The 12,713-nt window shown below is 50.5% G+C and overlaps 1 protein-coding gene across 1 annotated transcript in view; it reads left to right on the top strand.

The window, feature by feature from the left end:
- Nucleotides 1-12,713, top strand: part of CLSTN2 (calsyntenin 2) — a 157,130-nt gene that overhangs the window by 66,065 nt on the left and 78,352 nt on the right. Inside the window, exon 7 of the mRNA XM_036267466.1 lies at nucleotides 8,293-8,541. Within this exon, the coding sequence (XP_036123359.1) occupies nucleotides 8,293-8,541 (249 nt within the window). The remainder of the gene's footprint in view (nucleotides 1-8,292; nucleotides 8,542-12,713) is intronic.

The raw sequence follows: 12,713 nt of genomic DNA, 5'->3' as shown, positions 1-12,713 counted from the left end.
ATGCAGTGTGAAACGAACCCTGCGTAGGCATCACCGTGTTCCATCTGCTGTGTCACCGGGCCAGCGAGGAGGGCCCGGGGGGAAGCAGACTTCTCCAGAATGAGCAGGGAATTCGCCATGCCGTCAGTATCCCAAGCAGCCCTTGCTGAAATGGATACGAGGGGCCCGCAATGTTCAGAAAACTGCCTGCGGTCCTGTCCCCGACTCTGCGTGCAGAGAAGCCGTCCCAGAGGACATCTTACTTTGAATGACTCTCCCATTCCCCTCCCCGTGCACCTAAATTATCACCTAGATTATGAGTCCACTGGACTCCACGCCACCCGGGGTTACAGTCATTTCCTAAACTCCTCCAGGTTCCAAGGAGATGATGGAATCTGCTTGTTAACGATCAGATGGGCCCAAGGGCACACGCTTGCGATTTGATTTTGAATGTTGCTGGGAGCGATGAGGAGATATGGAGAGTGAGAAGGATTTTCTGAGGGAGGAAACTTGAGAACAAAATCACATTAGGTGTTAACGGAGCTCATTCCTCTGGGCTGCCAGCTCGCCTGGCAGGGGGCAGGTTAATTCAGTCGGGAAAGCAGTCTCCCCAGGGGCGTGCAAGATTACCCGGTACTCAGAGAGACGCTTTTTGGAGAGACATCTGTGTGTCTTCCCGGAGACCTTCCCGAGAGTGCCACGCTCCGTACAGATGGGTACTCTGTCTGAGCAGCCCCGATGGGCAGGGCCGGAGACATGCCGGGTCTGAATCTTGATTCCAGGGGCAAGGGGAAGCAGGCTGGGGCTTCTCAGAGGGGCCTGGGGTGTATCCTGACTCCTGTGGGGACCTGCAGCCTGGAGAGAGGCTTCTGTGTGCTCTCAGTGGGTGGGAGGCAAGCTTCTCGTGGGGTTTCTCAACCAGGGAACTGCCGTGGCCCTTTAAACCTCAGCATCGTGCGTTTTTTTATTCTACAAATCTTTATTGACTTCGGGTGGAAACAGGGAGACCAATTAAGATGTTATGGCTATGGTCTACGAAAGAGATAATGACTTCTGAACCTAGGGAGGGGCAGTTGGGATGAATTTAAGACGGTGGGGAGGCAGAATGGCCAGGCTGAATGATTCGTGAGCTGTCAGGACAGAGAAAGAAGGATCTAAGATGACTCCAGGATGAGCATCTAGCTGGACGAGGGTGTTTCCAGTGAGAACTGGGAACCCAGGGCAAGAGCAGAGTTAGGGAGCAATGGTGACCGTCACCTGTGGAGTATCCAGGTGTGCGTGCCCAACCCTAGCCTTACCCCGACCCTCCCGAAGACCTGCCTGCACCCTGCCCACCGTCTCATAGCGCATTTCCTCCTGATGCCCCGCCTCTTCCTGGCTTTCATCATCCCCGTGGCCAGCTCGTTCTCATCCCTAAGCCTTCGTTCATTCCCCCTTCCTGCTGGGACACTCGCTGTCCCCTTCATCACTCCAAACCCTTCGCTTTAGTCAATACTCACCTGCCACCTGTGCCCACGGGGGTGGCAGTCCTGGGTGCTTCCTGGGTGTCTTTGAATTCTGCCACCTCTCTGTGCTGCTGCAGTTGTGCAGCGACCCAGACAGGGTGTCCGCATAGGGGCGTGTGGACGCCTGGTCATTGCCCACCCGCGTCCTCCTCCTGCAACATCAGCTCCAGGAGGAGCAGTGACGGAGCCATTCAGGGCGGTCAGACAGCAGCGGGCACCCGGCCTGCTGTCAGGAAGCACCTGCCAGGTGCGGCAGCGCCGGAAATAGCCTCTTCGACTCCAGTGAGGTGCTGGGTGGCGGACACTTCCCCTCCGCCTTGAAGTAAAAACAGTCGGGGTCCCCTGAACCTGTGTCCCCTTCAGTGTGTGGGGCCGGTCGTGGCCCAAGAAGGCCCCCTACTGCCCTTGCTTTCCAAAAAGCCAGGCTTCCCGGAGAAGTTGGACACACTGCTTGTCATTTCCTCTGAAGTCAGAGATTTCAGATGAAGGTCTCTGCCATCCCGACACCTGGCTCTCCAGAGGCGCATGTCACAGCTCCCCTGAGTATGAAAGGCGTGGTGAAACCCCGGTAAGACCTCTTGGCCAAATTAAATTTGACATTAACAACAGCCCCGGAAAAGGCCGGCCTCGATGACCTTGCGTCACTACGTATCAGAGTAAACAGAAAAGTAGTTGTGAGGCACATGCCTGCAGGGCCCAGAGGCAGGGCTGCTCCTCCTCAGGATCACAGGGCTCCCGGCGCGCCGCCCGTCGGCTGTTTGTACGGGAGGCGTGACCTGCGAGGACAGGTCCCGTCGCAGGAAAGGCCACAGAAGAAGAGCTATTACATGAAGTGATGGGTCTGTCAGAGCAGCTCAGATCACCGGGCAGTAAGTTGTTCTCAGAATGCATGCACTTGTGAGCTAGGAGGTTGTAGAGAGGATTCATTCATTCACTTATTCATTTGTGTATTTGTTAATTCAACAAATATTTGTGGAGTGTCCAAAGGCTGTAACTCTTGGGGATCTATAGAACGCAAGAAGACCAGTCTCCTGGGGAGACAGACATGTTGAAAAAGTTAAGTGCCTGGTTTTCTACTACACCTTACAGCGTTACAGAGCTGTCCTCACCGAGAATCGCTGACAGTTGTACACCCTCAGAATAGCCCAACTACAGGAAGCTATTGTCAGTTTCTCCGACACAGCCCTCCAGAGCCGGAGCTTCCGGGAGACGGCATCTGTCCCCGAGGCCCAGCCAGAGCTTCCACTCCCAGAGAACCGAAGTGGCCTCTTCCTTTAAGGAAAAGTGGCGCATGCCTGTTGGGAGTCAGATTAAACCATTAATCATACACCAGCAAAGAGCTGAACACACTGACTCATGGATGACGACAGTGAGCAGTGAGCTCCTCTCTGGATATGCCTGTTTCTTTGCTTTTTAAGCAGCTACCATGCAGCATGCCCTCCTATCCTGGGGAGGAGGTTTGTGCCAACAATGACCGTGCCCAGGCTGATCAGCCACTGGTTATGTCTGGTCCTACCCCAGGAACCTGGCTGACCACCCCTCATCCAAAGCCTGGCTTGCTTCACCGAGAGATCCAAGTTTTTGTTTTCAAGGCCTTAGGCTACAAGTCTAAGTGGTTCTCAACCTTCCTAATGCCGCGGCCCTTTAATACAGTTCCTCCTGTTGTATGTGAGCATATCTGCATGTGGGTGGACCCGCCTGGAGATGGATAGAGGAGCGGTGTCTCGGTTCCTAAGATGATTGGAAATATGTGTTTTCCAATGGTCTTAGTCAACCCCTGTGAAAGGGTCGTTGGACCCCCAGGGGTCATGACCCACAGGTTGAGAACTGCTGCCTTCGAGAAACCCCTCTTGTCTAGGATTCCAGAAATAGAACGATAGTCTGATGACAGGAACAATAGGGTTTGAGCTTCTGAAAGGACATCGAAGAGTCCTCTGTGTCCGCGCAGAAGGTGTGCCGAAGGAGAAATGGGGATCACAGCAGCGGATGTCAATCACTTACGTGGATCAGCGGTCAGGATGGCAGGTTATGCTGCAGTAACAGATGACCCCGAAGTCTCTTTGGCTTAAGATAACAAAGGTTTATCTATCGCTTCTGCCACACGTCCTTCCTGGACAGACTGTGGCTCTGCTCCCTGTTGCCTTCCCACTGGGGTCAGGCTGACACATTGTTGCTCCCGTGGCACGTGGGGGAGTCGTGGAGAACCGTGGGCTGCCTCTGAAGGGTTCTGCCCTGATGTGATACATGTCACTTGCTCTCACATTTCATTGGTCAGAGCAAGTCACACGCCTGGTGACATCAGTGGGGCAGAGAAGCATGTTGAGGCGGGATGCCCTCTACCACCTGTCAGTCCCAGTAGGCGTTGGTCAAGAGCGCCACCCTGCTTCCCTTGAGACTCTCCGCACGGGACTGCCCCCCCCACCCAAAGGAAAGACTCCCTGCTGGCCCAGAGGCAGGGCCCACGTCTAGTGCAGCGCTGCTCGCTCACCGCAGTCCCTGGCGCGACTTGGACGCGACACACTTACTGGAGTAACATGGAGACGACAGTGCCAGCTGTGAGAATGCTCTGTAGAATGAGGCGTCTGCCCTGATCACAGTGGTCTCCTCCCCGAGACCCTCGTGCTGTGGTGGACCATGAGGAGGCACGTCAGTCCCCATCGCCACAGTCCCTCCCGAAAGCGCTAAGGACCCTCTACCCTCACAGGACCACCAGAGCAGAGTGCAAACCCTGCAATTAAGAAGTCCAGATGGTGACAACCGCCCCCAGGCTCATGTGGGTTCTCACTCCACAGTGTACTCTGAAATCTGCCTCATCCACCCCCATCTTTATCTCTTTGCTGGCTCAGAAAGGCTTCCCTACCCTGAGAGGGCTCAGGGACCTTGAATCAGACCTCACCTCTGACGCCCCCCACCGCCACATTCACGCCGCAGCTGCTGTGCCCCACACCACTGTGACCCCTCAGCAGCCTGGTGGAGGTGTCCCAAGGAGCATCTTAAATACACCGTCACGTGCAGACGATGTCATACCATCTTTGCAAGTGATGCATCTGTTTACCCACGGCTGTCCGTGGAATCCCTTGGGAAGGGGAGAGAGGTAACAACTTTGGGGGAAGGCAAATCTCTCTATTTGTTTAAGTGCACCAAGAAATGAAATACAAGCTGTTGAGATTGGGGAAATGTGCACCATCTGGTAAAATGCAGCTCGAGGCTTCCTTCCCGGTAGGGAACATCTGGGGATGAGGCAGGGTGGCCTGCTGCTCCCTCGCCAGGGAAGACAAGGGAGCTCCGCTCTGATGGCTTTGCCAGGTCACACGCTGTCTTCTCATGCCTTCTGTAGACGGCGGCCTGTGCGGGGAGCCGGGTCCCCGGGGACCAGGCTGTGCTTGGCAGGACACTCTACGTGTGGTGGAAAGGACATTAGCTAGGCGTCTGAGAGCTGGCCTCTGGCAGCTGCGTGGCTGTGTGAGCTTGGCCGTTTCCCCTCCCGGGCCTGTTTCCATGTGTGTAAAATGTGCAGGAGGATACAGGGTTCCTCTCCAGGTTCGTTAGGTAGTGCGATAGGGAGGTGTAAGGGGAGAGGAAAGAACTGGAAAGCCTGAAGGTGGGCCCACTCCCCGGCTTGTGACCCTGGGCTCACTGAGCTGCAGGTTTCTGACCTGCAAACTGGAAACATAATGGCTTTCTCCATATAGGAACTAAGGAACTAAGGAAAGTACTGAAGTACCTAATTCTGGTCTGGCGCTCAGTGCTCCCCAAAAAGTCCCTAGGAAAATAATAAAAAAGACCTGTAACTATGAAAAATAAAGTTCTATACATATAGGATATATGTATAGAGTAACTCTGACCAGGGTTGGCCTTTGACAAATGCAACCACTTTTGCCTCCCGATGTCTTTATGTCTCCCCCATCAGCCCACACTTGGACTTGCATTATACCTCTCTCCCTCTGTACAAACCTGTTTGGGCGGGGGGGTGGATTACAAGTTGCCCCTTCACTAGTCTAAGGTGCTAATTGTGGTGAGAATTCTACAGGAACATTTGCTTAATACCAGCAAGGCCCTTAACCAAAAAGGAGCCAGGGGCCATGGGCCTGGCCCACACGGCTCTACGAGGGGCCCTACCCAATGGCGTTGGCTGCATTGGCTTGAGCTAGAATCAGAGCCCTGAGTGCTCAGCCTGCGTCTCCCTGGCTGCCTGAAGTTTCAGGAACCACACATACTCTGCGTGTGCCCCAGTCACCAGGCCATCTTCATGCTGGACACATGCTGATGTCAGAGCCGGCTTAATTATGGATCAAAGACACTGCTGCCATGTTGCATCATTCTGAGAATTCTAAGAAAATGAACTTGTTCCCAATACCTTGTATCCCTAACTCTGAATCCACCCAAAGTCTTTGCCTGCTACCATCTTGGTAGATTTCTTTCATTCAAATGGCTCTGGAGTATGATCATGCTTAAGGCTTTGTTAGTCATTGAGACATTAGTCTGAACTGACTTACCAGATAGGTAAAATAGGTACCAAAGGAGGCTGTAGGGGAATGGGATGAGAACATATTGAGAGGTGTGGGCACAGACCAGAGGCTGGATGCACAGGCTCACATGGCATTGGGTAGAGGGCCAGAGCATCTCGTGGAGGCTCTAGATGGGAAGAAAGGCAGTTACACACATTAATGGGGCGTCTACTGTGTCAGACATAGCACCAACCAAACCTCTCAGAAATATGCATGGAAATAATGCAGTCTATGCTGCCCACATTTGTCCCTGATACGCATAAACCACAAGGTGATCACGAATTGGGAGACCAACCTCCTCCTCCCTCTCAGACCCTGCAGCTCCTAGAGGCCTCTCCAAGGTGAACCTCTCACGGTGCTAAACAGCATATTTTTCACATAGCATAACCTTTGATTGCAAGCCAGTGGATGCTCAGCCTTAGACCCGATCATCTGTTCCAAGGCTGGAGGCTAAACTAGCTGGGTTGAACATTTTCAAAGATGTATATTAGTTCCAATATGGCAGTTTACTGAGGATTTTCAAGGGTCATTTTAACTAGAGGAGATATTTGTGGTGGCTGACTTTGGAATCCAATCCCTAGCTGAGATGCAGCTCTGATATACAGAATTAAGAAGTCCAGTGATCTCTGACAAATGGCAGGTAATACACCAAACTACCGTCCATTAAACCCACCATCATTTACAACCGACCGGTCAGTCCCGAGCCAGGAGAGAGCACCCATACCTATGGCCCCAGTACCGTGCACACTTTACACTCCCTGACTTGTATCTTCTAACAGTGTCAGGAAGCCCCGGCCCCCCTCCTCCCCTGAGTAGCTGGGCCTTGGCCCCGTATGGAACGAAAGGATGTGGAGAATATCAGGACACAGCAGCTTCAGTGGGAAGCCAGTGGAGGCCCAAGGATTTCCCAGCCAGGGCATCCAGTCTTCTCTGCAAGGCCAGCCCCTCCCACTGGCCTCAGTTCTTTCGACCCTGCACAAAGTTGCAGGTGTGATCCTCCTAAGACACAAATCTGCCCATGACACTCCCATGGCTTCAGGTTAAGTCCCCATGCATTAGTCTGGAATCACAGTGGTAACAGAAATAGCAATGATGATGATGAAGAAGTTGCAGCTAACACGGAGTGAGCACTCACCTTGTGGTGAGCATGCTGCTGCAACTCCAACGCAATTTTTTATCCTCACAACACCCTGGGAAGGGAGATAGTAGCAAAGGAGAAGCAACGTCAGAAAGGTTAAGTGATTTTGCGCACAGTAACAAGGCTACAAGTCATGCTGCTCAGTATCAGGTTCAAGTTTGGCTGACTTCAGAACTCAGCCACTGTACCATTTGGCCTAAACAAATGGTTGTTTAAAGAAAAAAAAAGTGTGATGAGTACAAAGTGGCTTACACTCCTCATGAGATCAGGACCTAGAACTTTCCCCCATCACAGCCCTGATCACACGTGTCATCGTTGTCTGTGGACTTATGGGCTCTGAGCTCCTGCAGGTCAGGGACTGCAGCTTCTCCGTTACATCACCAGCACCTGCCAGGGGTCAGGGCCCCTTGTCAGTGCTCAGTAAATGGCAGACAGGTTAATGGCTGGAGGAGTGCATGAGTGAATCCATCGACCCCAGTCGCACCCTGGCCTTCTCCAGGAACCTTGCCTGCTTATAAAAGCCCCCAGGGGAATCCTGTTTTCCTAAATTACTCCAGCACCTTTCCTTTGTATAACAGTTCACTGCGTTCTTGTCTTGCCACATGCAACGCTGTCCTGTGTAAGTTACTGATGCCCCCCCGAGAGGACCACAGCATTTCAGGAACACGAATGGCGTTTGGCCCTTTGTTATCCAGGTCACCTAGCTCAGGGCTGGGACAGACTTCCGAGTAAGTACAATGAGTACAGCTGGCCCTTGAACACTGTGGGGGGTTGGGGTGCTGACCCCTAGCACACTCAAAAATTCATGTATAACTTTTGACTCCCCAAAAACTTAACTGCTGCTAACCCACTGCTGACTGGAAGCCTGACCAATAGCATAAACAGTTGATTAACTCCTCCTTTGCGTGTTGTATGCATCAGCACTGTGTTCTCGCAATAAAGTAAGCTAGCGAAAAGAAAATGTTATTAAGACAATCATAAGGAAAAGAAGATATATTTATAGAGTTTATTGGAAAAGGTCCACATATAAGTGGCCCCACGCAGTTCACATCAGTAGTGTTCAAGGGTCAACTGGTTTATCCGACCTAGGAGCAGACAACAGGGCCCAGGCCACCCACCCCGTGAGGAATGACCTTTGCTCTTCCTGTCCCCGCCCCCGCAGGAGCCTCCTCCGGCATCATCGACCTCTTGCCGTCCCCCAGCGCTGCCATGAACTGGACGGCAGGACTGCTGGTGGACAGCAGCGAGATGATCTTCAAGTTTGACGGCAGGCAGGGTGCCAAGATCCCTGATGGGATTGTGCCCAAGAACCTGACAGACCAGTTCACCATCACCATGTGGATGAAACACGGCCCCAGCCCTGGCGTGAGAGCCGAGAAGGAAACCATCCTCTGCAACTCAGATAAAACCGGTGAGTCTCGAGCGAGCGCAGCCCTCCGCTGGCTGCCCGTGAGGTCCCGCGGCTGGGCAGAGACACAGCCGCAAAAAAGCAGGATCATGACAGGGGCCCCGGGGAAAGAGTCTGCTCTCTGGTTTTCTGGCTGCTGATTCGTGGGTTTGGGGTAGAGCAGGACCAGGAAAAGGGAAAGTGGATGTACAGACACACAGAAGGCCAAAGCGGGTTCTGGGGTTGGTGGTTTTAAACTGGGGTTTCCAGAGCCCTAGCCCACCAGAAGGAACGGAGTGGTTACACGTGACACGAGTACATCAAGCAAAGCAGCTCCACCTTCATTATATTATGTACAGGGGTTAGCAAAAGTAGGTTTACAGTTGTGAGTACATGAAACAGAGCTAATCAAGCTATTGTAATAATCATAACCTGCACATCTTTTTCCATACAGTCTTTTTATATAGTCTTTTTCCATATAGTCTTTTTATGACTATAAACCTACTTTTGCCCACCCCTGTATAGTATGACACAAAGTTTGTTTTCAATGAAAGGGCCCTGCTGGTCTAGTTTAAAGTAATAGTTTGCGTATCGGCGCCATACCTAATAGCGAGAGCTGACGTGGGTTAGGCGTTTCAGCACGGCCCTGTGCAAGCCAGTTCGCAGCTTGGTGGTGCAAAGCTCTCCACCACTTACAGGTTATGTGACCTTGGGCACTCTTTTTAACCCCTCTGTGCCTCACTTCCCTGTCTATAAAATGGGCATTACAGTTTTATCTACCCTGCAGGGTTTGGGGAGGGCAGCACGGGCGTGGAGGGGTGCAGTCTGCGTGAGCTACTACTCTTCCAACCAGCGTCTCACCTTCCACGGACGGTTTTCTACAAGCATTGTTGTGTGTCCCAAAGAATAAGGAAACATTCCCTGACAGGCCAAGAGACTTGTCCCGAATATACAACCAAAAGTATCAGAACTGGGACATACGCTTAGAGTTGGCTAATTCCAACCCTGTGCCCTTGTCGCTGCCCCCCCCACACACATACTGATATCGTCGGCACATTTTATAAGTCCACCTTAAAGCGTAATTTCACAATGTCCCATTTCCAATGCTACTTTGGTAAATTATCCAAAACAAATAACCACAGCAATGAGAAGACAGTGGAGAAGAAGGGCTCACAGCCCAGCCTCTGCTGACGGACAGCTCAAGCGTGTAAGGTGTGACCTTTGAGGAGCTGATAATCTCCCTGAGCCTCAGCTTCCCCAAATGCAAAATGGAGAAAATAAACATGAAACAACGTGTGAAATCACTAGCAGCACCAGATACATAATCAGTGTTTCATTAATCTACCTGATGTTGTTGTTATCATTATTGTCAGGACCACCTCTGGCTTTATTCTACATTATGCTGCTAACAGAGCCCCATATTTCCTGTTCCAAAATCAAACTTTACAATAAATGTTCATGCATTTTCTGGATAGAGAAACTGAGACAGAGAGAGTTGCCCAGCATCCCCTCGTCACATGGTATGTCTATGTCGGAGCCAGTGCCAGGCACCATTTTCCTAGGACCTTCCTGCAATAAGGATCCTGCACATCTGCATGAGGTGGCATCGAGGTTCAGCACCAGGGTCAGAGTGCAGCCCACAGTCCTAGTAACTGCCCTGGAGGAACCCCCCAGTGCCTGGTGGGGCGCTCCATTGTGCTCCAGCAGCCGGTCAATGAGACAAGGCTTGGGAGTGTGTATAGGAATGCAAAGCAACATGAACTGGGTTAGTGGCCACACAATGCAGTCCTTGGCGAAATGGATCAAATACCCCTGGGAGGCAGGTCAGACAGATATTAATATTCCTGCTTCAAGAGAAGAAATTAGAATATGAAAGGTTAAGCTACTAGCCCAGCATAACAGCTGATTGCCAAGAAAAACAGGCTTGGACCTAAGTCCTCTGGCCATGCATTTCAGACCCACAGGATTGCATTCAGACCCAGGCTCAACCCTGCTACACACCAGAATAACCTAGCGCACTTTTAAAAATATGTAATATCAGGACCCTACCCCAGCTCAATAAGTCAGAGTTTCGGGGGGTCCTTTTGGGTAGCTATGGCTGAAAACTGCATTGAGATGCCGCGTCAGTTTCATCAGAGCAGCCCACCACCAGGCATCCCGGCGCCCCGAACCAGCAAGCCCTGGAGCTGCTCAGCTTGGCCTCGGTGCATAACGGCACCTTAGTTCAAGATTGGTACAAAGAATTCATATGCAGAGCTCATGGACACGGACAATAGTGTGGTGAAGGCCTGGGGTGGGGTGGGGGCTGGGTAGGGAGGGGCCAAGGGGGTGGGAAATGGGGGACATCTGTAATACTGTCAACAATAAAAAATAAATTTAAAAGAAATTGGCACAAAGAAAACGGGGAAGATTTTTCTCTAACTTGAAAATAAATTTACAACTACCACCTTGCCCTAAATTGAAAAATATCTGGAATAAATTAAGCTTTGTTAGGGCCTTTATATATCAGAAACATTTTTTTCAAATAATAAAAACCACATATTTATTATAGCAGAAAACATAAAAAACAGAGAAAAGTATAAAAGAGAAGACACAAATCACATAAAACACTAACAGAGATATTTTCTGACAGCATTTGGTATATTTCATTACCAAATCTTGTATTTCTTTGTATATGTCCTTATAGTTTTTAATCTGTTTTATAATACATGTAATGTTATTGTCATCTGTTGCTTTTATATAACATTATATCCACAACATTTCTCTATGTGATAGAATATTCTTTAAAAATATGGATTACACGGCAGTCTAAAATTCTGTCATGTGGCTTTATTATACTTCATTTGACTGTCTCGCCTTTGTTAGATTATTGAGATTGTCGTCTTTTATTTATTTTTTTAAGATTTTTTTTATTGGTTTTTAGAGCAAAGGAAAGGGAGAGGGACATAGAGAGAAACATTGATATGAGTGAAACATAGATGGGCTGCCTCCTGCACACCCCGCCCGGGCATGTGCCCTGAGAGGGAATAGAACTGGCAACCCGTTGGTGCAGTAGACAATACACCGAACCACACAGGCCAGGGCTAGATTGTCTTCTTTTAAATGCAAATAAAGCAAGGCTACAGTGAGCATTCTTGTATATATCCTCATGGATATTTCGGATATTGTCTGATCGGAAGTTGAATTACTAAGTCAAAGAACATAGGTAAATTGCCAAAATACCCTTCATGAAGATTGTTCTAGTTTCTGTCTCATCCACTAAGTAAAGCTTACTACTGCTGAAGTAACTTATAAATAATTGGATAGCAGAATTGATTAGTCAGTGTGGGCTAACTGTAGTTTTTAAGAAGTAAGAAAGCCACTGTCACCACTGACAACAGAATAACATCTCAGTGGCTAACACTCTTTCATCTCAGTTCCCCTCATGTCAGTGTCCAGACATCCTAAGTGGGCAGGGGGATGAGGACGCTCCCCTAACCTACATGTTCAGGGGCCCAGGTTCCTTCCACTGTTTGGTGCTGCCGTTTTGAACCACAGAACAGAAAGTCAGCATAGAGGAGAGCAAGGAAACATTTAATTGGCTAGACCGGAAAGCGACATGTCTCACTGCCACTCGCATTCCATTGGCCAGAGTTCGGTCACATGGCCTCACCTAACCACAGGGGAAGCTGTGAATTGAGTTTAGTTGTGTGTCTGGGAGCAAAGGAAACACGGTTAGACGAACACATCGCAATGTCTCTACCAAGAAGATATTCTGTGGGAGCAATTGTGCCCCCTTCAAGCTCACCTTTGTCGGCCCTTAACTTTCCCTTCTGGTGTGAGCAAAGCTCTTTCCTACAGTCTCAGTAGCTCCTCTCCCTGCACACCTCTGCGCCTCCGGCCAGGAACCCCTCTTCCTGGCATGCAGCCCTCTTGCTCTCCCTGAGTTTCAACTGAGAGCAATGAATGATAAGTGGCCACTCACAGTGCCACTTCCCTACAGGGCTTTCCAAGAGAGAGGGGCCGGCTGCTCAGCAATCAGGTGAGAGAGGCAGCTGCTGGCCTGGAATAGAGTGCCAAGGCGGTCCTCCTGCCTTCCGGGAGAGAGAAGGGGTGCTCCCATACTTTCAGAGATGCCCAGAAAACCATCCAGAGGTTGAGGTCATCTGCTATAGAGAGGAGGTGACACTTTCATTTCCAGTGGCCTGCTGGCTGAG

Source organism: Molossus molossus, unplaced genomic scaffold (assembly GCF_014108415.1).
Source record: "Molossus molossus isolate mMolMol1 unplaced genomic scaffold, mMolMol1.p scaffold_m16_p_18, whole genome shotgun sequence".
NCBI lineage: Eukaryota > Metazoa > Chordata > Mammalia > Chiroptera > Molossidae > Molossus > Molossus molossus.
Note: the sequence above shows the minus strand (reverse complement) of the source record. Positions and strands in the feature narration are given on the sequence as shown.